At 37.5% G+C, this 22,174-nt stretch overlaps 2 protein-coding genes across 6 annotated transcripts; both read right to left on the bottom strand.

Moving 5' to 3' along the window:
* Positions 1–454: 454 nt before the first annotated feature.
* LOC100852461 (disease resistance protein RPM1-like) lies at positions 455–1,696 on the bottom strand. Its single transcript, XM_010662573.2, has one exon. The coding sequence runs from the start codon at positions 1,694–1,696 to the stop codon at positions 455–457; it is 1,242 nt and encodes a 413-aa protein (XP_010660875.1).
* A 7,079-nt stretch (positions 1,697–8,775) lies between these two features.
* On the bottom strand, positions 8,776–16,471 carry LOC100852430 (disease resistance protein RPM1). Of its 5 annotated transcripts, XM_019224993.2 has the most exons (3): positions 11,949–12,246; positions 11,732–11,821; positions 8,776–11,185 (listed from the first exon to the last, which is right to left on the bottom strand). In XM_019224993.2, the coding sequence occupies exon 3, from the start codon at positions 10,967–10,969 to the stop codon at positions 8,912–8,914; it is 2,058 nt and encodes a 685-aa protein (XP_019080538.1). In that variant the 5' UTR covers positions 10,970–11,185; positions 11,732–11,821; positions 11,949–12,246; the 3' UTR covers positions 8,776–8,911. The 5 variants fall into 5 exon arrangements, with proteins under 5 accessions (XP_019080538.1, XP_019080539.1, XP_019080535.1 ...); XM_019224994.2 differs by lacking the exons at positions 11,732–11,821; positions 11,949–12,246 and adding an exon at positions 16,211–16,453; XM_019224990.2 differs by having other exon boundaries at positions 8,776–11,821.
* Positions 16,472–22,174: the final 5,703 nt, after the last annotated feature.

Here is a 22,174-nt window from a genome sequence, read left to right as displayed (position 1 = left end):
GCCACCATGCGTGTATACACTCTCATACAAATCCCAGACTTTAATTGTTTTTATTTAGTGCTCTTATCCGTTATCAGAATGGGCATAGAAGTACCATACAAATATAATTAGACTCAGTATCAAGCCTTCATCAGTTGCTATGGGGCCTGTGGCACTGAGAAATTTCCATAAAGCTGTGGATAAATACTCGGGTGTGAAACTTTTTTCCAAAGCTTCATTTGGTTTAATCAACTGGTTTTTGGAAGTATGGAAGGAATCATGAAGTAGGAATTGAAGGCCTCCCGTATCACAATCAAATTGTGGAAGAATTTTCCAAAAAAAGCTAAGATAACCATACGCAATTTAGCCTTATTTTCAGTAGTTCTTTGAAGAAACTTTTCCACGGGATTGAATCCTGCTCGGCTTTCTAACACGGTTAAAAAATTATAAAATTTGTCATTGGCAAAGGCTATCACTAAAAACTCATATGCCCAAAATATGATACACGTGGAATGTGTTTGATCTTATAATTATCTTGACCTCCATTGGGGCTCAACCTCCGAATAAGATCCTCGTGCACATTTAACAAAGCCAATTTTTGGAGTGTGGCCACATATTGCAATCCTTCAGGAAGACCCATCAGTCTCATGCAGTTCCAAAAATAGAGTTGTTTTAAGCAAGGCAATGCTCCCTCTTCCATCTCTGTCCATTCCACCAGATTATGAGAAACAATTTTGAGATACTCCAATTTTGGGAAACCGCCAGCTCTGAAGAACTCTCTTCCCATACGCTTTCCTTTGTAAGCATGGAACATTGAAAGATATTTCAAGTTGGGAAGGAACTGCAAAATCGTAGTTGGGTTCTCAGAAAGATGAGAGAAGCACATATATAACTTGGTGAGGTTCTCCATTGAGCCAAGCCAAACAGGAATCTCGATTAAATGCCCGGTTAGTGAAAGTTTTTGAAGTAGTGGTGGAGGTGAGAGGGATTCTAAGCAGGGGAAAAGCGAATTCTCATACCAAAAATAGCTGCTGGAGTTGTATGAGACCCTCTCACTCTCCACAGTAAGAGACAAGGTGCAAAGCCCAGTTAGCTTCATGATAGAGGCATATAGCTCACCTGCATGATCCTCTGATACACTTCTCACGTCGAGTGATCTGAGTTGTGTCATGTTGCCTAACTCCTTGGCAATGCCACCACCCACGTATATACCGTTTAGAGTCTGGAGGTTTCTGAGTCTTGAGATACCTCGTGGAACTCTAACCTTACAATCATTCATAGGCCGGAACATCCTCAGGTGCCTCAGTTGTACAAGATTCAAAACTCCATTTGACAGCTCAAATTCATTCCCAGACCAGGAGATATCCAAGGTTTGTAGGTTCCGAAGATTGCTGATGCTCTCAGGAAGCTCGGTTATTTCGGAATGCCTCACACCCAGATACCTTAGGTGCACCAATTTCCCTACATCAGGCAAGCTCTTAAGTTCTATATTTTCTAAGTGCAACACTCGCAGAAGTTTTGCATTGTACAACACAGTTTCCAAACAATCCGGGCTGGGCTTTGAAAGGCCATACTTTGCAGAAACCAACAGCGAATGTAGGAGACTGTTCATGTTTGGGATGGTGTTGTCTGCTTCATGAATTGATACATGATGAGCTGTTGGAGGTATAATAGAATCTGAATTTGCAGTGGTTATAAAAAATTCTTCTGCATTCATCACAGTCAGAGATAACTCATAGTATGGACTCGGAACTTTAAAACAATCCCACTCAGTTTAATCTTCTTCAAGCATTCCCAGGTCCACCAACCATTCTATATTTTCCTGGGCTTTGTCCTCCATCAGTTCTCCAGGTTTTTCTTGTTTTAAACCTGCCGCTACCAGAACTCGAACTAATGCGCCTTTTGTTTGTCCATACCTCCCAAGAAAGGCACAGTAAAATAGCAAAGAGAGTTTAAGGTCATAGGGTAGATTCATGTAATTTAACATGCAAGAGACAAGAGCAGTTTCCTTATCTTCATCAAAAACAAACTTTGACCTGAGAAACCGTTGAATCTCTTCTAACATCAGGGAGGCTGCAAGTCTAGGTCTTCTGTTCAAGATTTCTGAGACTCTTGAGTTGATGTTCTGAAGTTCATTTCTAAACTCGGCAATAGAGTCCTCCCGATCCTTTTCAGTTTGCCCATACACCTTAATTATGAAATCATCAACAAAATCCTCTGCTTCACAGAGCATTCCCCTCAACTCACTCGCCCATGTTAGATGACAACTTTCTCTTCCCAAGATCCTGTCCACATCTCCCGTAAAGCTTCCAACCGCATCAAGTTTGTTAATGAGCGACTCAATTTGATCCTTGACACCCAAAAGAATTTCATTCTCTTGCAGGAGCATAGAGTTGAGCCTCCATTGGAATAATGTCACAAAAGAAGCAGCCATGATATGAGCGTGCAACGGACAACCAAAAAGAAGGTGTTGAGGTCTCCCTCTTCTACGAATTCTGAAAGTGCTTCTGAGAAAGAGGAGGTCACAAGATCAAGTACTTGGATTGCTGCTCTCTTGTATGTATTCAGTCTGTATTTCTTTGCCAATTAAATTCCCAACTATGTTGAGTTGGATTGAAAAGAAAGTATGAACCACCAACTTGCCTGCTGTGGGTAAGGCTGGCCTAAATCTCAACTTTTTCAGGAAAAAAACCATTTTTTGATTCAAATTTGAATGAAATTAGTATGAACAAAGTTACAAACCCTTTTAACAAGCAAAACAAGAGAAACAGACTAACACATGTAGGTGATATTAAAGAGTGCATTCCAGGAGTCAAAAAACTATAGTGGTAGTGGGTTACCTGAATTTTTTCTGTTCATATGCCTAGTATTTATGATTTTTTCTGCACAGTAATAGGAACTGCTTTCTTTCAAGTCCCAACTAACTTGCCGTCAGTAGCCATACAGAACGTTCACACCTTGATGAATTCCAACATCTTCAAAAACCTCTCTCTGTTAAGTTAAAGCCAAATAAAGTGCAGAAGGATGCATTAGAACTGTTTTTCTCTATGTTTACAGTTTACCACACTTTCCCAACTCCCTAACTACAATTCAAAACTAAACTGTTTTTTTACTATAGCTGAGGCAGGCTAAAGTTTACAGAGAAAAAAGAAAAAACAGCATTTGGTATTATAAAACTTTATCAAATATGGAAGAGAAAATTCAGCAATCGACTCTTTCTGATCCCCTAGTCCCGGCCATCGACCTGAATTAGGAAATCTTCACTATCCTCTGCTTCACTGTTGCCTCCCCTGGACTTACTCACCCAACTTTGGTAACATGTTCTCCTACCAAGGTTTTGTGTATCTCCCAACTTTGGTAACATCTTCTCCTGCCAAGGTTTTGCACGTCTCCCAACTTTGGTAACATCGCCAACCAAAGATGGTTTTGAGTTTTTTTATTAAGTTCCAGACAAGAAATTTGAGAAAAGAGTTTCTTTTAAATATAACGCACAGAGTACAGTAAAAGAAGCTTCCAACTGAGAGGGTTGGGAGCATGGTTTTAAAAACCGGTCACCAATCCGGTCCGGTTCGGCCATTTGAGCCGGGAGCCTTAAAACCGACGTCGGATCGCTGGAACCGCGGTCGGACCGATGAACCGGATGACCCGGCCGGTTTCGGGTGAACCGAACAGTTCTCCTCCCCCATCCAACGCTTCATCAGCCTGCTTCAGCGCCGCCGCCGCCGCCGCCGTACAACCATCCTTCTTCTCAGCCCCTCGCAATGCCCTGACCCAGATTTTTTTCCCTTTCCATTTCCGGTGCCCCGCAACCCTTCGTTCTTCCCAGCCTCGACGTCCCCACCTAGGTTTTTTCCATTTTCCGGTGCCCCCCAAAACCCTTCCTTCTTCCTCGCCCTTCGGTGCCAAAACCCTTCCTTCTACCTCTCCCTTCCCTACCCAGATTTTTTTCCCTTTCCTCTCCGGTGCTCCCACCCAGATTTTTGACATTTTCCGGTGCCCCAAAACCCGTCCTTTTTGGCCGCCCAAATTTTTGACATTTTTTATTTTCCTTTTTGACATTTTCCGACCTTTTTGGCCGCCCTTTCCAATTTTTTATTTTTATTTTTTTACTCCATCAACATTATTATTTATTTTGTTTTATATTTATTATTTTTTTACTTCATTGATTTTTAAAACTTGTGATTTTAATTTAAATGAATGAAAATAATTAATATTATAATTTTAAATAAATTTATGATTATAAAATAAATTTTTGATTTAAAGTTTCAAACTTCAAATTTGTAATTTGAAACTAATTTTATGATTTTTCAAATAAAAATTTAATTTTAAAATAATATATAAATTATTATTATTATTTAAATTTTAATAATATATAAATTATATATTTATAACATCACTAATGAACCATAAAATAGTAACTTTTTCGGTTCAATGATCGGTCTAATTCTGAAAACATTGGTTAGGAGTAATTTGATTATAAAAATCAACCTAGTTACACTACAACATAATCAAGGTGGGAGAGGATGAGACAAGGCAATACTCGCACCTTTGTAAGCATGCCCCATTAGAAGATATTTCAAATCGGGAAGGAACTGCAAAATTGTATTTGGGTTCTCAGAGAGATGATGAGTGCATCTCATACGTAACTGGCTGAGGTTCTCCATTGAGGCAAACCAAGCAGGAATCTCAAATAAACGCCCAGTTAGCTTAAGTATTTGAAGTAGTTGCGGAGGTGAGAATGTCTCCAAGCAGGGGAAAACTGAATCTTCATACCAAATAAAGTTGATATAGTTGCATAATTCCTTGGCAATGCCACCACCTGCGTATACAGCTTGTAGAGTTTGGAGTTTTCTGAGGCTGGAGATACCTTGTGGAATTCTAACCTCACCATCATGGATAGGCTGGAACATCTTCAGGTGCCTCAGTTGTACAAGATTCAGAACCCCATTTGACAACTAAATTCCATCCCAGACCAGGAGATATCCAAAAAACCATTACAAAAACAGTGTCAAAGACGTTCCATGAAAGCATTTTTGATAGAATTAAATGAAAATATTACCTTTCTGATTTCCATATCTGGTATTCTACATCATTATTGTCCATTAGTTTGTTGCTAGCATACTGCTAATTTTTTTGGTGTGAACAAAAATTGGAGAATTTATTATCACTTGGAAGCTTGTTCTTTGATAATGTAGGGTGGATGCTTATGAGTGATTCTCAGAATTAAATCACCTTCAAATTTCAGGTTATTGGTCACTCTCAGAAACCAAGAAACATCTTTCTGTAATTCCCTGCTACCTGGCTTTTTGTATTTGTGCAAAAAAAGGACAATTATCCTTGTTCAAAATTTGAAGTACCTTGTAATTACAGTTTTGATATTGGGAATTTGAGAGCACATCCAGATTTCCACAATTGAAGGAGCAAGCACATGTGTTCATCCATTGCTTCAAAGAGGTTTATTTTGTTACCTGTTTTTTACTTTCTTTTCCTTGGAGGTAAATTGAAATTCAAGCTGTAATTGGTTGTTGTAATTTCATCAACGTGCAGGTTTTATGCGTCGAGTTGGTTTTTGGTCAGAAATATTAGTTTGATCAGACTTCAGAGCAGTAAGGAAAAAAGAACTAATCACCCCGCATTGTGTACTGGGACTGTTCTAGTAAATACCATCTTTGTCATGTAGACTAGCTGCATGCCATTTCTAATGCTATGATTTCTAATCAATCACAGCCGACGTATTTCTGATTCCATGCCCGAATGATTTTTATTGGGCTTCATGTTGCATTTGGAATGAGTCCATGAGCCCGGACGATTTAGATTTGAGTTTTATGGTGCAGGAATGAGTGAAGAACAACAGTTATTTGTCTGGCAGTCCAGAAAATTAAGAAAAAGAAAAGAAAAAGGAGACTTTGAAATCTATTATTCCCATCCTTTCAGACCTTAAGACAAGCAAAACTCATCTTCTAAAATAATTAGGCTTAGCTGAGTCCATTTTGGCATATTCTTGAGACCAAAACCAAAGTAAATATCATTTTCCAACTTTCTTTCCTTTTTTTTTTCTTTTCCCCCAATCTATGACTTCAGAGCAAAAAACAGAGCAACCGGCCTCTATGCTTATAATTTGGTTTTTTCCACAACCATTTTTGCATAAACCCCACCAAAATGATCGCAAATCCTTACGAAAACACCATTTTTAAATCAAATTTGTCCTCTATGAATGTGGAAAAAGAGAATTAAACATAAAAAAAAAAAAAAATTCCCCAGCATTAAACCCATTCCTTTTTCTTCACCAGCCACTGTTCCAAATGAGTTCTTAACCTTAGGATTTCGGAAAATCATCTCATCTTTATCTCATCCCTATGATTTTGGGGAATGAGGAAATCCACGCTGGAATGATTTTAAGTCTCATCGATTATTTCCTTTTTCAATGTCAGGGTTTGCATGTCTCGAGTCTTGATTTGATTCTGATGACCATGTTGTAGTTCAAAAGCAGGAGGCCGTACGATCCAAAACACATTATGCTTGGTGTTTACAAATGTCCAGAGTGCCTGATGGTACTCGTTTTGCTTGCTGTATGTTGTGTTCTATTCATTCTATTCAGCTGTTTATAAGACTCTACTTGAGGGGATGTGCTTCATCTTATAGTTCTCTGGACCTCCATTGGGACTCAACCTCCTAGCAAGATCACCATGTATGGGATACAAAATCAACTTCTTGAGTGTGGTCATGTATTGCAGCCCATCAGGCAGTGCCCTCAACCGAAAACAGTTCCGAAAACACGGATACTGTAAGCAAGGCATTGCTCCCTCTTCCATCTAAGAAGATTCCACCAAAACATCAGAAGAAATAATGAGGCACTCAAATTGGGAAACCCACCTACTCCATAGAACTCCCTTCCCATTAATTTCCTTTTGTAATGTGTTCAATATTGTTAGTTGTTCCAATTTGGGAAGCTACTGTAAAATTGTAGTCTAGTTCTCAGATAGATGGGAGGAGACCATTGGTAACTTGGTGAGGTTCTCCATTGAGCCAAGCCAGGCAGGACCCTCAATTAAGCTAGGATTCTGAGGGGAAAAGTGAGTCAGCAAACCAAAATGAGCTCTTGAAGTTGGAGCGGATCCTCTCCACCCTAGGGGAGAAGGTGAGGAGCCCAGTCATCTTCATGATCGAGGCATATAGATCACTGGCATAATCATCTGAAAAACACCTGATTCCGAGTGATCTTAGTTGTGTCAAGTTGCCTGGAGGCTTTTAGAGGCATTCAGAATCATCTGAGGAACACCTAATTCCTTGGAAATGCTACCACCTGTATATATGCCTTCTAGAGTCTGGAGGCTTTTGAGTCTTGAGATGCCTTCAGGAACTCTAACCTCACCCCCATTAATTGGCCGGACCATCTTCAGGTGTCTTAGTTGTATAAGATTCAAAGTCAAATAACGTTTCTATGGTTTCCTGGGCTTTGTCCCCAGTCAAGTACCCGGTTTTTCTTGTATTAGACCTCCAGCCACCAAAAGCCGAACTAATCATTCTTTTGCTATTGTACGGCCCTCAATAAAGGTACATCAATAGAGCAAACAGATTTTAAGATCATCAGGAAAATTTATATAATTTAATGTGGAAGAGGCATGGACAATTTCCTCACCTTCCTCCAAATGAAACTTCGATCTGCTGTCCTGTTTTGTCATTTCTAACATAGTTGAAACCTTCCATGCATGATGTTCATGATGCCTGAATTGATATTCTCCAGTTCACTCCTAAATTTGGCCATCATCTCTTTCTGATCCTGCTGATTTCGGCCATACACTTGAGCTATGAAATCATCGACATAGTACTCTGCTTCACAAATGCTTCTCTTCAACCCCCTCACCCAACTATGCTAACATCTCTGCTATAAAGATTCTGTCCGCATCTGCCACAAACCTACCAACTTCAACGAGTTTGCTTATGAGTGATACTATTCGATCTTTCACATCCAAAAGAATTTCAATATCTTGCAGTTGAGTAGAATTCAGCTTCCACTGGAATGATGCTGCCAAAGATCTGGCCATTTCACAGGGTGGAAAATAAGATTCAGGGGTCTCTATTCTACAGATTCAAGAAGCTGCCTATCAGAAAGAGGTTACAAGATCATTGCTTGTGGAACCCCTCAAGGTCTGTGTATTTTTTTTTTCTCTTCCTCAGAAAATCCAACTCAAAATTCACTCTTGTATGTATTCAATTTTTGTGGCCTTGTTTATTCATTTTCCATGAGAAACTGTTTTCCAAAGCTTCATCCAGGTTCAATCAATTTGGGTTTACTAGTCCAAAGAATTGAATTCGAGGGATGTGTTTGATCTTATAGTTATCCCTACATCCATTGGGACTCAACCTCCCACCAAGTACAATACAAACACAATCCGTTTTGACTCAATATGAAGACGCTATTTTATGAAGTGTTTGCTGTTGCAATCATGTCGAGGAATTGCTGTGATCTGTCTTGTTCAAATGGTTTATAAAACCATGATCAGTTGCTCTCAGGGGTGTGGCAACTGGTGTGCAGCAATGCTTCTTGGAGTACTGGATGCCTATGTTTGGATTTTTAGAAGCATTTCTAGTCTTACTAATACTTGAAAGATAAAAATTTTTAAGTGTTAAAAATGTTAGAAACACTTTCTAAAATCATTACTAAACAGACTTTTAGTCCTTTAGGTTAAAAGAAGAATAAGCTAAAAAAAACTGCAATTTCTTTGCATCTACAGATTATTGAGTACATAAGGAATCATGGACTTGGAATCGAAGGTCTCCCTTATCAAAGTCAAGTTGCAGAAGAATTTTTCAAATATAGTTAAGATAACCATACACAATTTAGATTTATTTTTAATACTTATTTGAAGCCACTTCTCCATGAGATTGAATCTTGAACATCATTATAACTTGATAAAACTCATAAAATTTGTCATTGGGTCCAAAACCCCCGCGACATCATTTGCCCAAGATATTTTACTACTGGAATGTGTTTGATCTTATAATTCTCTGGACCTCCATTGGGGCTCAACCGCCGAATAAGATCCTCGTGCACATTCCACAAATCCAATATTTGGAGTGTGGTTACATGTTGCAGTCCTTCAGGCAGAACCATCAGTCTCGTGCAGTTGGAAAATCTTAGTTGTTTTAAGGAAGGCAGTGCCCCCTCTTCAATTTCTGTCCATTCCACTAGATCATCAGAAGCAATGGTGAGATACTCCAATTTAGGGAATCCTCCAGCTCTGAAAAACTCTATTTCCATACGCTTCCCTTTGTAAGCACCCCCCATTAGAAGATATTTCAGATTGGGAAGGAATTGCAAAATTGTAGTTGGGTTCTCAGAAAGATGAGAGTAGCACAGATATAACTTGGTGAGGTTCTCCATTGAGCCAAGCCAAAGAGGCATCTCTGTTAAACACCCTACTAGCTCAAGTGTTTCAAGTAGTGGCGGAGGTGAGAATGTCTCCAAGCAGGGGAAAACTGAATATTCATTATCATCTGAGTCACTGGAGTCGTATGCAATCCCATTCCCCTCAACAGTAAGAGACAAGTTCCTAAGCCCAGTTAACTTTGTGGCAGAAGCATATAGCTCATCTGCATGATCATCTGAAAGACATCTCACTTCGAGTGATCTGAGTTGTGTCATGTTGCCTAACTCCTTGGCAATGCCACCACCTGCGTATATACCTTCTAGAGTCTGGAGGTTTCTGAGTCTTGAGATACCTCGTGGAACTCTAACCTCACCATCATTCACAGGCCGGAACACCTTCAGGTGCCTCAGTTGTGCAAGATTCAAAACTCCATTTGACAGCTCAAATTCATCCCCAGACCAGGAGATATCCAAGGTTTGTAGGTTCCGAAGATTGCTGATGCTCTCAGGAAGCTCATTTATTTCGGAATGCCTCACACCCAGATACCTTAGGTTCACCGATTTCCCTACTTCATCAGGCAAGCTCTTGAGTTGTGTATTTTCTAAGTCCAACACTTGCACACGTTTTGCATTGTACAACACAGTTTCCAAACAATCTGAGCTGGCCTTTGAAAGGCCATCCTTTGCAGAAACAAACAGTGAATGTAGGAGACTGTTCATGTTGGTGATGGTGTTTTCTGCGTCATGAATTGATACATGACGAGCTGTTACACTCAGAGATAACTCATAGTATGGACTCGGAACTCTAAAACAATCCCACTCAGATTGATCTTCTTCAAGCATTCCTAGGTCCACCAACTTTTCTATATTTTCCCGGGCTGTTTCCTCCATCAGTTCTCCAGGTTTTTCTTGTATTAAACCTGCTGCTACCAGAACTCGAACTAATGCACCTTTTGTTTTTCGATAGTAACCAGGAAAGGCACGGCAGAATAGCAAAGAGAGTTTAAGGTCATAGGGTAGATTTATGTAATTTAACATGCAAGAGGCCAGAGCAGTTTCCTCATCATCTTCATCAAAAGAAAACCTTGATCTGAGGAATTGTTGAATCTCTTCTAAGATAGGGGAGGCCCCAAGTTGAGGCCTTCTGTTCATGATTTGTGAGACTCGCGTGTTGATATTCTCAAGTTCACTTCCAAATTCAGCAATCGACTCTTTCTGATCCTGCCCGGTATGCCCATACAGCTTAATTATGAAATTGTCAACGTAATCCTCTGCCTCATGGAGCATTACCCTTAACTCACTCACCCAAGTTTGGCAGCATGCCCTGATTCTCTCCACATCTCCTGCAACTCTGGTAACCTCATCCAGTTGCCTAATGAGTGACACCATTTGATCATTTCCTTTCTTTTTCAGCTTTGGTTCGAATAGTTTCAGAAAAGACTCAGCCATTTCACGAGCATGCAGCGTCCAAAAAACAGGATGTCCCAGAAAGCTTCCAACCTCATCAAGTTTGTTAACGAGTGACAGGATTTGATCCTTCACAGCCAAAAGAATTTCATTCTCTTGCAGTAGAACAGAGTTCAGCCTCCATTGGAATAATGTCACAAAAGACTTAGCCATTTCATGAGAATGCGGCCGCCAACCAAAAGAAAAGAACAGTTGAGCTCTCTCTCTCTTCTACTAATTCGGAAACTGCTTCTTCCTCGGTCTCAAGTCAAAATTCACCCTTGCATGTACTGGGTTTCTATTGCTCTGTAGATTCAATTCCCAACCAACTGGAGCAGATTGAAAAGAAAGTATCAAGTACCAACTTGCCTGGTGTGGATGACCTTGGGCCTAATTTCAAGCAAAAAGTATTAATTTTCAAATCAAATGTAACTGAAATTCCGAGAACCAAGTTATGATACAAAATTTAACAAAGAAAACAGGAGCAACCGAATAGCAAGTGCCGGAAATCTCAATTCTTCCATTCCAGGATTTTATATATACAACTTGACTCAAAAATATTTAGCGGTGGTGGATAAGGGTGAAAATATCGGTTTTGACAGATAAATTGATAACTTGATTTTATAGATATATCTAAATATGTAAAAAAATATTCATGAGTATTTTATAAAATGTCGATGGATGAATCCAAACTCATGGAAATATTAAAAAAAAATTCTAAGAAACCATAATAAATATTTTAAAGTTGTTTTATTGAAAAAATATATATAAGTATGGGAAATCATGTAAATATGCTTTGTTTAGAAAATATAGAAGAAAATAAAACCCAAAAAGGGCTCTTTGGGTAGTACATTTTCGCAATATTAAACACAGTTATAGCAACAAAGCACATTTGGTCCAATAGTAAGAGGCTGTCCTTTCATTGCTCAAGCTCACCTATTCGAAGCGCCTTCCACATGCATGTTTGAATTATTTTTCTATTTAGCTTTAAAATGTAGCTGCAGCCCACCATTGAGCTTAAAATTCCTGATGAAAAAAAAAAAACCCAAAACCGAGATTTTTTCCGATATACTCAAACCTTGGTCGTGGATTACCTGAATTTCTTTTTAACTTCTCAAAAACTAAAATACCAATCAAAATAAGCCCAACATACCTGGCGCTTGGTTTGGTGAGTTTGCCGGGAACAATAAAAAAACCTGAGTGTTGATCCGTGGAAGAGAAAATTTCATGACAGGAACTGGTTAAGGGTCCAATTCACTCCCCGAATTCAGCAGTCAACTGGTTCTGATCCCCTTTATAATCCTCTGCTTCATGGACATCTTCTCCCACATGGAATTGTGCGTCCCATGCGAAGCTTCCAACCTGCCCAAGTTAGATCATTAGTCAAAGTCACCCCTCTGTGCCCCCAGTATTCAATGCCTTGTATATTCATTTTTCAACCAACTTTACCAACTTGAATAATGGAACATCTCCGGATGAGTTTAGGGTACTAAAAGGTGTGGTTCTGATCATTTTGAAAGTTCCAAATCTTGACCGATTCACGCCTTATTCACCCCTCAACAAAGAAAACAAGAGCAATTGATACATGTCACTCTTCTGTACCTAAACACGCCAGAAATATTGCCCCATTAGACCCACCAAGAGCAGCCAACTTTGAAACTTGGACAAAAAAATTTCCTCTTGGGTTTACTGAATATAACAAAGTTGTTAATGAAATTTTCAACGTTGTTTTGATCAATACTCATAATTGCTACAGCCATCAAATTTGATCTCTGCTATTCAGGGCCTTCGTTGATTAGCAATGTTTTGATCAATACATCAGTCAAGAAAATTTCAATTCCTTCAGCAATTATATACAGTAATAGAAGCTAATAAACTAAAAGCCGGTCAAGAGTAACTAACTCTACATGTGAAGTTGGGATGTTAAAAGGGGCAGAGCCACTTCAAGTAAAATCCAAAAATCTAGCTTCACAAATTTTTTAGTTACAGCCTTGTCCACATGCTGCATTTTATTTATTTGTATTTACAGCCCCTTCTAGCTTTATCGTTTGAAGCAGAGGGGGAGAAGAAAATGATTTTAATTGAGGAGGGGATAAGTGAATCCTCCAACAAATATGATTTCACCCTAAGAGACAAGTTGCAGAGACCCATTAGCTTCATGACAGGCGCATATGCCACCATCCTAGCGTACACTCTCATACAAATCCCAAACTTTCATTTTTCTTTTTTTATTTAGTTTTATTATGTAATTCCTATATTTTTATTTTGTTCTTGCTTTTATCGGCTATCAAACTGGACATGGAAGTATCGTACAAGTACAATTAGACTCAATATCAAGCCTTGATTAGTTGCTATGGGGCCTGTAGCACTGAGAAATTTCCATAAAGATTGGATGTCTGTCTTAGTCCTTGAGGTTAAGACAAGAAGAAAAAAAACTATCTGTAATTTCTTCTGCATCAATGGATTTTTGATCTGTGGAAGGAACAACGAACATTGATATGAAGGCCTTCCTTACCAAAAATGAATCACGAGCTTGGAATTGAAGGTCTCCCCTTATTAAAATTAAGTAAATTTGTGTACATTCTTGTCACATTTAGTGACTTTTCTCTACAGGCAGAGTTTTTGAAAGATTATGTAGGCGATTTTTTTCCACCTATATCTGGTATTCATTGTGTTGGTGGATCTTTCTAATATTCCTGATTGGATTAATTGATATGCAAGAAAATTCGAATAAAATCTTCCATTTTTCATGAGAAGCTGTTTAACCTCATGAAAGATACAAACTTGGGCCATTTGCCATTGGTATGTATATACTGGGGGGGTAGATGGGAGGAGGAGTGTTCTTAAAACAATCATCATTATACGTTGAGGATATTCTGGTGAGGCTATGTCTTCCAAACCATCCAGCCACACAAGTGCACATAAGATTCTACCAGTGGGATGTGCTTTATCTTATAATTCTGTGGACCTCCATTGGGGTTCAACCTCCGAGTAAGATCTCCATGCACATTAAACAAAACCAATTTTTGGAGTGTGGCCACATGTTGCAATCCTTCAGGAAGACCCATCAGTCTCATGCAGTTCCAAAAATAGAGTTGTTTTAAGCAAGGCAATGCTCCCTCTTCCATCTCTGTCCATTCCACCAGATTACGAGAAACAATTTTGAGATACTCCAATTTTGGGAAACCGCCAGCTCTGAAGAACTCTCTTTCCATACGCTTTCCTTTGTAAGCATGGAACATTGAAAGATATTTCAAGTTGGGAAGGAACTGCAAAATCGTAGTTGGGTTCTCAGACAAATGGGAGGAGGCCATAACTAACCGAGTGAGGTTCTCCATTGAGCCAAGCCAAAGCGGCATCTCTGTTAAACACCCTTTTAGCTCAAGTGTTTCAAGTAGTGGCGGAGGTGAGAAGGATTCTAAGCAGGGGAAAAGCGAATTCTCATACGGAAGTGGGCTGCTGGAGTCGTATGCGATCCCATTCCACTCTGCAGTAAGAGACAAGTTCCTAAGCCCAGTTAACTTCGTGACAGAAGCATATAGCTCATCTGCATGATCATCTGATACACTTCTCACGTCGAGTGATCTGAGTTGTGTCATGTTGCCTAACTCCTTGGCAATGCCACCACCTGCGTATATACCTTCTAGAGTCTGGAGGTTTCTGAGTCTTGAGATACCTCGTGGAACTCTAACCTCACCATTATTCACAGTACGGCACATCTTCAGGTGCCTCAGTTGTGCAAGATTCAAAACTCCGTTTGACAGCTCAAATTCATTCCCAGAGCAGGAGATATCCAAGGTTTGTAGGTTCCGAAGATTTCTGATGCTCTCAGGAAGCTCATTTATTTGGGAATGCCTCACACCCAGATACCTTAGGTTCACCAATTTCCCTACTTCATCAGGCAAGGTCTTAAGTTTTGTATTTTCTAAGTCCAACACTCGCAGAAGTTTTGCATTGTACAACACAGTTTCCAAACAATCCGAGCTGGCCTTTGAAAGGCCATCCTTTGCAGAAACAAACAGTGAATGTAGGAGACTGTTCATGTTTGTGATGGTGTTTTCTGCATCATGAATTGATACATGATGAGCTGTTGGAAGTATAATAGAATCTGAATTTGCAGTGGAAATAAAAAAATCCTCTGCATTCATCACACTCAGAGATAACTCATAGTATGGACTCGGAACTCTAAAACAATCGTACCCGACATCATCTTGTTCAAGCATTCCCAGGTCCAACAACCTTTCTATATTTTCCTGGGCCTTGTCCTCCATCAGTTCTCCAGGTTTTTCTTGTATTAAACCTGCTGCTACCAGAACTGGAACTAATGCACCTTTTGTTTTTCGATAGTAACCAGGAAAGGCACGGCAGAATAGCAAAGAGAGTTTAAGGTCATAGGGTAGATTTATGTAATTTAACATGCAAGAGGCAAGAGCAGTTTCCTTATCTTCATCAAAAACAAAGTTTGATCTGAGAAACCGTTGAATCTCTTCTAACATCAGGGAGGCCTCAAGTCGAGGCCTTCTGTTCAAGATTTCTGAGACTCTTGAGTTGATGTTCTGAAGTTCGTTTCCAAATTCAGCAATAGACTCTTCCCGATCCTTCTCAGTTTGCCCATACACCTTAATTATGAAATCATCAACAAAATCCTCTACTTCACAGAGCATTCCCCTCAACTCACTCGCCCAGCTTTGATGACAACTTTCTCTTCCCAAGATCCTATCCGCATCTCCAGTGAAGCTTCCAACCGCATCAAGTTTGCTAATGAGCGACTCGATTTGATCCTTGACACCCAAAAGAATTTCATTCTCTTGCAGGAGCATAGAGTTGAGCCTCCATTGGAATAATGTCACAAAAGAAGCAGCCATGATATGAGCGTGCAATGGACGACCAAAATGAAAGTGAAGTTGAGGTCTCCCTCTTCTACGAATTCTGAAAGTGCTTCTGAGAAAGAGGAGGTCACAAGATCAATTACTTGCGTTGCTGCTCTCTTGTATGTATTCAGTTTGTATTGCTTTGCCTATTCAATTCCCAACTAACTTGAGTTGGATTGAAAAGAAAGTATGAACCACCAACTTGCCTGGTGTGGATGAGGTTGGCCTAAAAGCTGCAGATCCTAGTCAGAATTCCAATAATCAACATTTCCAAGCAAAAGGCATTTACTTCCAACTCAAATGTGAATGAAAACAGTATGAACCAAGTTACAGATCCTTTCAACAAACAAAACAAGAGAAACAAAACAACTCATGTGGGTAATTAAGAAGTGAATGCAAGAATTTTATACACAACTGGACCAAAAATCTTCGGTGATGGTGGCTTACCTGAATTTCTGCTATTCATATGCCTTGTATTTATGATTTAAGCTCAAAAAAGAGTTTTTTGACTTCTGAAAAACTAATCCAAATAAGCTTGACTTACCCAACGCTTGGGTTGGTGAGTTTGCAGTGGAAAATAAAAATATCTTCTGGGTTCATCGTTGGAAGAGAAAATTCCAAGACAGGAACTGGTTTGGGCTCCAGTCTACTCCCCCACTTCAGCAACCAATTCTTTCTGATTCGCTTGTCCATCCACCTCCTCTTCTCCTACCAAGGTTTTTCAGCATCTCCCAACTTTGCTAACATCTCCAACCAACGTTTTTGTTCATCTGCCGTAAGTTGTTAAAGCTTTACCTTTCTTTTTCTTTTTTCTTTTTTCTTTTTTTTTTTTTTTGGTTGCAAAAAATTCTCTTGTCAAGTCAAAGTCATCCCTCTCTGCATTCAGCTTCCATTGCCTCGTCTAACATTTTCCAACCAACATCACTGGCCAAGGTTGGACTAAAATGTATGGTGCCGATCATTTTTAGAGTTTCAAATCTTGACTGCAAAAATCATCCAAGTTTAAGACTCTTCAACAAAGAAAAAAGTAGCAACAAATGCCACACGAAGTCTTCAAATTGATAAATGATAGTTTTTTCATTCATTCTTTCATTTGTTCATGTATAGAGTATATATAGAGAGTAATCACCATTCTAAGAATGAGAAAGAATGATACAAGGAAATAATAATATAAGGAAATAACAACTAATATCCTAATATCTCAATATTCCTAATATCTCAACACTCCCTCTCAAGTTGGTGCATAGATGTCACACATGCCCAACTTGTCTAAAAATTTTGAAAACACTTGACTTGAGACAACTTTGGTGAGGATATCGGCCAATTGATCTTTTGATCAAATCTTAGACAATTCCACAATCTTATCTTCCAACTTTTCCTTAATGAAGAATCTATCCACCTCGACATGCTTTGTACGATCATGTTGTATTGGATTATGAACAATGTTACATGCGGCTTTATTGTCACAAAACAATCGGATTGGTTGCCTAGATAGGTAACCTAAATCCTGTAAGAGGAGTCTTAACCATAATGCCTCACAAAGTCCTAGAGTCATACTTCTAAATTCCGCTTCTGCACTTAAACGAGCGACGACATTCTGCTTCTTACTTTTCCATGTCACAAGATTATCACCTACAAAGGTAAAGTAACTAGATGTAGATCGCCTATCATCCACTGCACCGATCCAATCAACATCAGTATATACTTCTATATTATGATGATCAACATTTTTAGTGAACAAAATTCCCTTCCTAGGAGCATTCTTCAAATACCTCAAAATACGCATGACTACATTCATATGTTGCTCTCTAGGATTATGCATGTATTGACTCACTACACTCAATGCATAAGCAAGATATGGTCTTGTATAAGCTAAATACATTAATCTCCCCACAAGTCTCCGGTATCTTCCTTTATCGGTTGATACTTGATTAGGCTCAACACACAATTCCAGACCTTCTTCTATTGGTGTATTAACAAGTTGACATCCCAACATTCCAATTTCCTGTAAAAGATCTAAGACATACTTTCTTTGAGATAGAAAAATTTCTTCACTTGATCGAGAAACTTCAATCCCAAGAAAGTATTTCAGATGACGTAGATCTTTCATTTTGAATTCTCTAGATAGATAATTCTGCAGAGCTTTTCTTTCTTCAGGATCATTTTCTGTAACTACCATGTCATCCACATATACGATGAGTGTTGTAATCTTACCATGTTGTTTTTTCAAGAACAAAGTGTGATCTGAATTACTTTGACGATAGCTAAAAACTCTCATTGACTTTGTGAACCTTCCAAACCATGCTCTCGAGGATTGCTTCGACCCATATAATGACTTCTTCAATTTGCACACCTTTTGACATTGTTTTTCTGACACCATGCATCCTGGAAGAAGATCCATGTATACTTTTTCAGATAACTCGCCATGCAGAAAGACATTTTTCACATCGAACTATTGTAATGGTCAATCCAGGTTTGCAGCTAAAGACAGTAATACTCGAACTGTGTTGATCTTAGCTACAGGTGCAAATGTCTCTATGTAGTTAATTCCATAAGTTTGAGTGTACCATTTTGCTACTAGTCTTGCTTTAAATCGTTCAATATTACCATTTGCCTTGTTCTTCACAGTATAGATCCAACGACACCTAACTGGCTTCTTTCCTGGTGGACATTCTACAAGTTCCCATGTTTCATTCTTCTGCAATGATTTCATCTCTTCATTCATGGTTGTTTTCCACCTTGGATCAACTAATGCTTCCTGCACACTGTTAGGAATAGTTACAATAGATAATTGATTTACAAATGACTTATTTGATTTAGACAAACGATGTTTAGACACATAATTGCTCATAGGATATTTGACTTTGGTAGACAATTCAGGTTCATATGTGGGTTTAGGAATACCTCTATTCTGACGGTGTGGTAACCGTTTCATGAATGGATCAAGTTCCAAATTAAGAACACCCTCAAAAGACGACAATTGGTTTGGTATTTCAATGAAGGCATCTTCGGACCCAAATTGTTCAGATGGTTCAATTGTACTGTCTCTCTCCTTTTCTATCACTTCTTCAACTTTTAGGCGGTCATTACTACTTGGTTCTAAAGTTGTACCACTCATATCCAATTTACCCGCTTCCTGGTTCACTAGTTCAGATTGTCCAGATTTATCCTCCTTAGAGATATGATAATTATAATCAAAAGTCTGAATTTCCTTATGGTGCTCCCCCTGAAGTTCAGACTCATATGAAAAATACATCGAATCTTCATGAAACACCACATCCATTATAATAAACATTCGTCGAGTTAGAGGATGGTAACATCATTATCCCTTTTTGTGCAATGCATATCCAACAAACACACATTGCAATGCACGGGAAGTTAACTTGGTGCGTTGGTGTTTGTGTAGATGGACAAATGTCATGCAACCAAAAACACGAGGAGGTAGATTTGTGATGGTTGGGGCAATTACGACATTAGTAAGAGCTTGGAGAGGTGTTTGGAAGTCATTTGAGTTGGAAGGTACTTGATTGATCAAGTATACGGCATATGTGATTGCTTCTCCCCAATAAGATATCGGTATTTTTGTTGTTATCAAGGAAGCACGAACAACCTTTAACAAGTGCCGATTTTTCAGTTCAGCGACTCCATTTTGTTGGGGTGTATTGGAACAAGTAGTCTGATGAATAATGTCATGTCCTTCCAAATACTTTAGAATATCATAACTCTGATATTCTCCACCATTATCGCTACGCAAAACCCGAACCTTTGCATTGTACTGGGTTTCAATCATTTTATGAAATTTTTGACACAACAAGTTCACTTCATATTTGGTCTTCATCAAGCATAACCAGGTCATTCCGGTACAATCATCAATAAAAGTAACAAACCAACGTGAGCTACTCAAAGTTGGGACTTTGGATGGGCCCCAAACATCAGAATGTATAACCATAAAAGAAAACGGACTTTTATTCAAAATTAACGGAAATGAAGCACGATGGCTTTTAGCCAATTCACAAATATCACAACGAAAACCAGAAATATCACTCTTTGCAAACAAACTAAGAAACAATTTTTTTAAATAACCAAAGGAAGCATGTCCTAGACGTCGATGCCACAACCAAATTTCAGACTTTTTCTTCTCCCCCTCAGATCCATTTGCCATCAAGGCTTGTTGCAACTTATTTGAATCCTTTGACTGCATCCAAGTAATAGAGTTTTCCCCGCTTAATACCACAACCAATCGTTTATCTTGTTTGGATGTCCTTAAAACACAAAATTCAAGCAAAAAAATGACAATACAAGATAAGGTTGCAGTGATTTGAGAAACTGACAAAAGATTGTAATCTAAAGAAGGAACAACTAAAACAGAATCCAAATTCAAAGTATCAATAAGAGTTAAGGATCCTTCCCCAATGACTAGGGTTGTGTTACCATTGGCTGTGGAAACAATTTTTTGTGAGGAATGTCTAAGGGGTGAAACTTGTCTAGAATCAAAATTCATATGATTTGTAGCACCAAAATCAATTATCTATGCACTATTAATAACAGGTGTAGAAGTATTTAAAAACTTACCACCATAATCTGTAGCGGCTACCAATGTAGAGGTTTTCTCAGCAACATTAGTCTCTGTTTTTATTTTGGCAACAGTTGCAGTCGAGGTTTTCTTGGAATCCTTCTTCCGTTGATCACGATTATTATCATTAATAACAAAGTGGTGATAGCCTAAACATGATCTAAAGATCCATGGTTCAAACCCTCGGTTCCTCATTGTTTTCCTGGTCATACCAAGAGTCGTTGCTTTGAAATTGTGGGATATCCAGACTAGTGGGATCAGTCTTATTGCAGTGAGTGTATTTGAAGGTTGATTTATCAATATTAGAGCTTATCTTAGGATGGTTGATCGATATCGGACTACCATAGTGACAAAATATTCAGGATTTCAGTTCCATGGCTCTGATACCATTTTCAAATTGATAAATGGTAGTATTTTCATTCATTCATGTACAGAGTATATATAGAGGGTAATCACCATTCTAAGAATGGGAAAGAATGATATAAGGAAATAACAACTAATATCTCAACATAAATGTCATAATCAGAAACCCTGTTCAGTACCAAATGTAAACACACAAGAAATATTGCCCCATTAGACCCACCAAGAGAAGCCAAGTTAGTAACTCGAACAATCATCAGAGCTTGGGTCTCTTGTAAATCTTGAGTTAAAAAATAGACATCTTATTTATTTCTCACTCACTTTTATATTTGGATAACTTAAATGCACATGAGAACAGAATTAATAATGCTTCCAAGAAAAGTAAAATTTAATTTATAAGTGAGATTTTAATAGGTATTTTGATTTTTTAATTTAAGTTATTTTTAAAAATATATTTCAAAAATTAAACCCTCAAAACCTTTTTTTTGGATAAATTACTTTTAAAAACATTTTTTATTTAGATTTTATAAAAATAGTTTTAAATTCCATTTATATAATGCAAATTAAATTTAAGTCTTATTAAAAATAAAAATAATTTTATAATTATAAATAAATTTAAAAAATAAAAAGTTTTAATAAAATATGAATAGTAATTTTATAATAAAATTGTAAATTACGTTTTTTTTTATAAATATTATAAAGATATGGATATTGACATCTTATTAAAACATAATTGGTTTATTTTGTTAAAAAATATATAACAATAATTTAAAATTAATAATTACCAATACTATTTTATTGTAAATGAATTTTTAAAAAATTCAATTTTTTTTTAAGATATAAATGACTCAAAATTTTCATTACACACATACCTTTAATACTCATGATATTCTAATGTTTTTTTTTAATCTATAGTTAATAACCAATTTTTTTGAATTTCAAATTATTCTTAAAAATTAAAAGATTTATTAAAGAATTTAAAACATTAATTATGTTTATTAATTTTTATAGTCATTATATGTATATTCAATTTATTTTTAAAAATTATTAAACGTATTACTTTGTTTTTAAATATCATTTTTAAGAACAACAATCAAGCATGTTATAAACTTTTAAAAACAAATTTGTTTTTAAATTATACACCAAAATAATTTTTATTATTTATAAATATATTAAAAAAAAAAAAAAAAGCTATCAAAGATTGTTTCTTTTAAATGAAAATAAAAATAAAAACTACTTTAAATTATGTATAATGTGAGAATTTTTTTTAAAAAAAGATATTTTTAAATTGAAATAAAAACAAATAATTATTCGAACCTTACATTCTTATGTATATCCAAACATAAAAATTGAAATCACTAAATTCATTCCTATTCAAGGTGGAATTGGAATAGAAATGAAATATTCATTCTCATTTCTTATTTCCATGTAGCAAATGTGAACCTTGTACTCCAACTATGACCAGTTCCAGCTTAAAATAATGATTGGGTGGAAGCTTCAGGAGAGAAACAGAATAGCTCAAGTAAAATCTTGCAGTCACCCATGCAACCTACAAGGACATCCAAACATCTCTAC

This window comes from Vitis vinifera, chromosome 14 (assembly GCF_030704535.1).
Source record: "Vitis vinifera cultivar Pinot Noir 40024 chromosome 14, ASM3070453v1".
Lineage (NCBI taxonomy): Eukaryota > Viridiplantae > Streptophyta > Magnoliopsida > Vitales > Vitaceae > Vitis > Vitis vinifera.
Note: the sequence above shows the minus strand (reverse complement) of the source record. Positions and strands in the feature narration are given on the sequence as shown.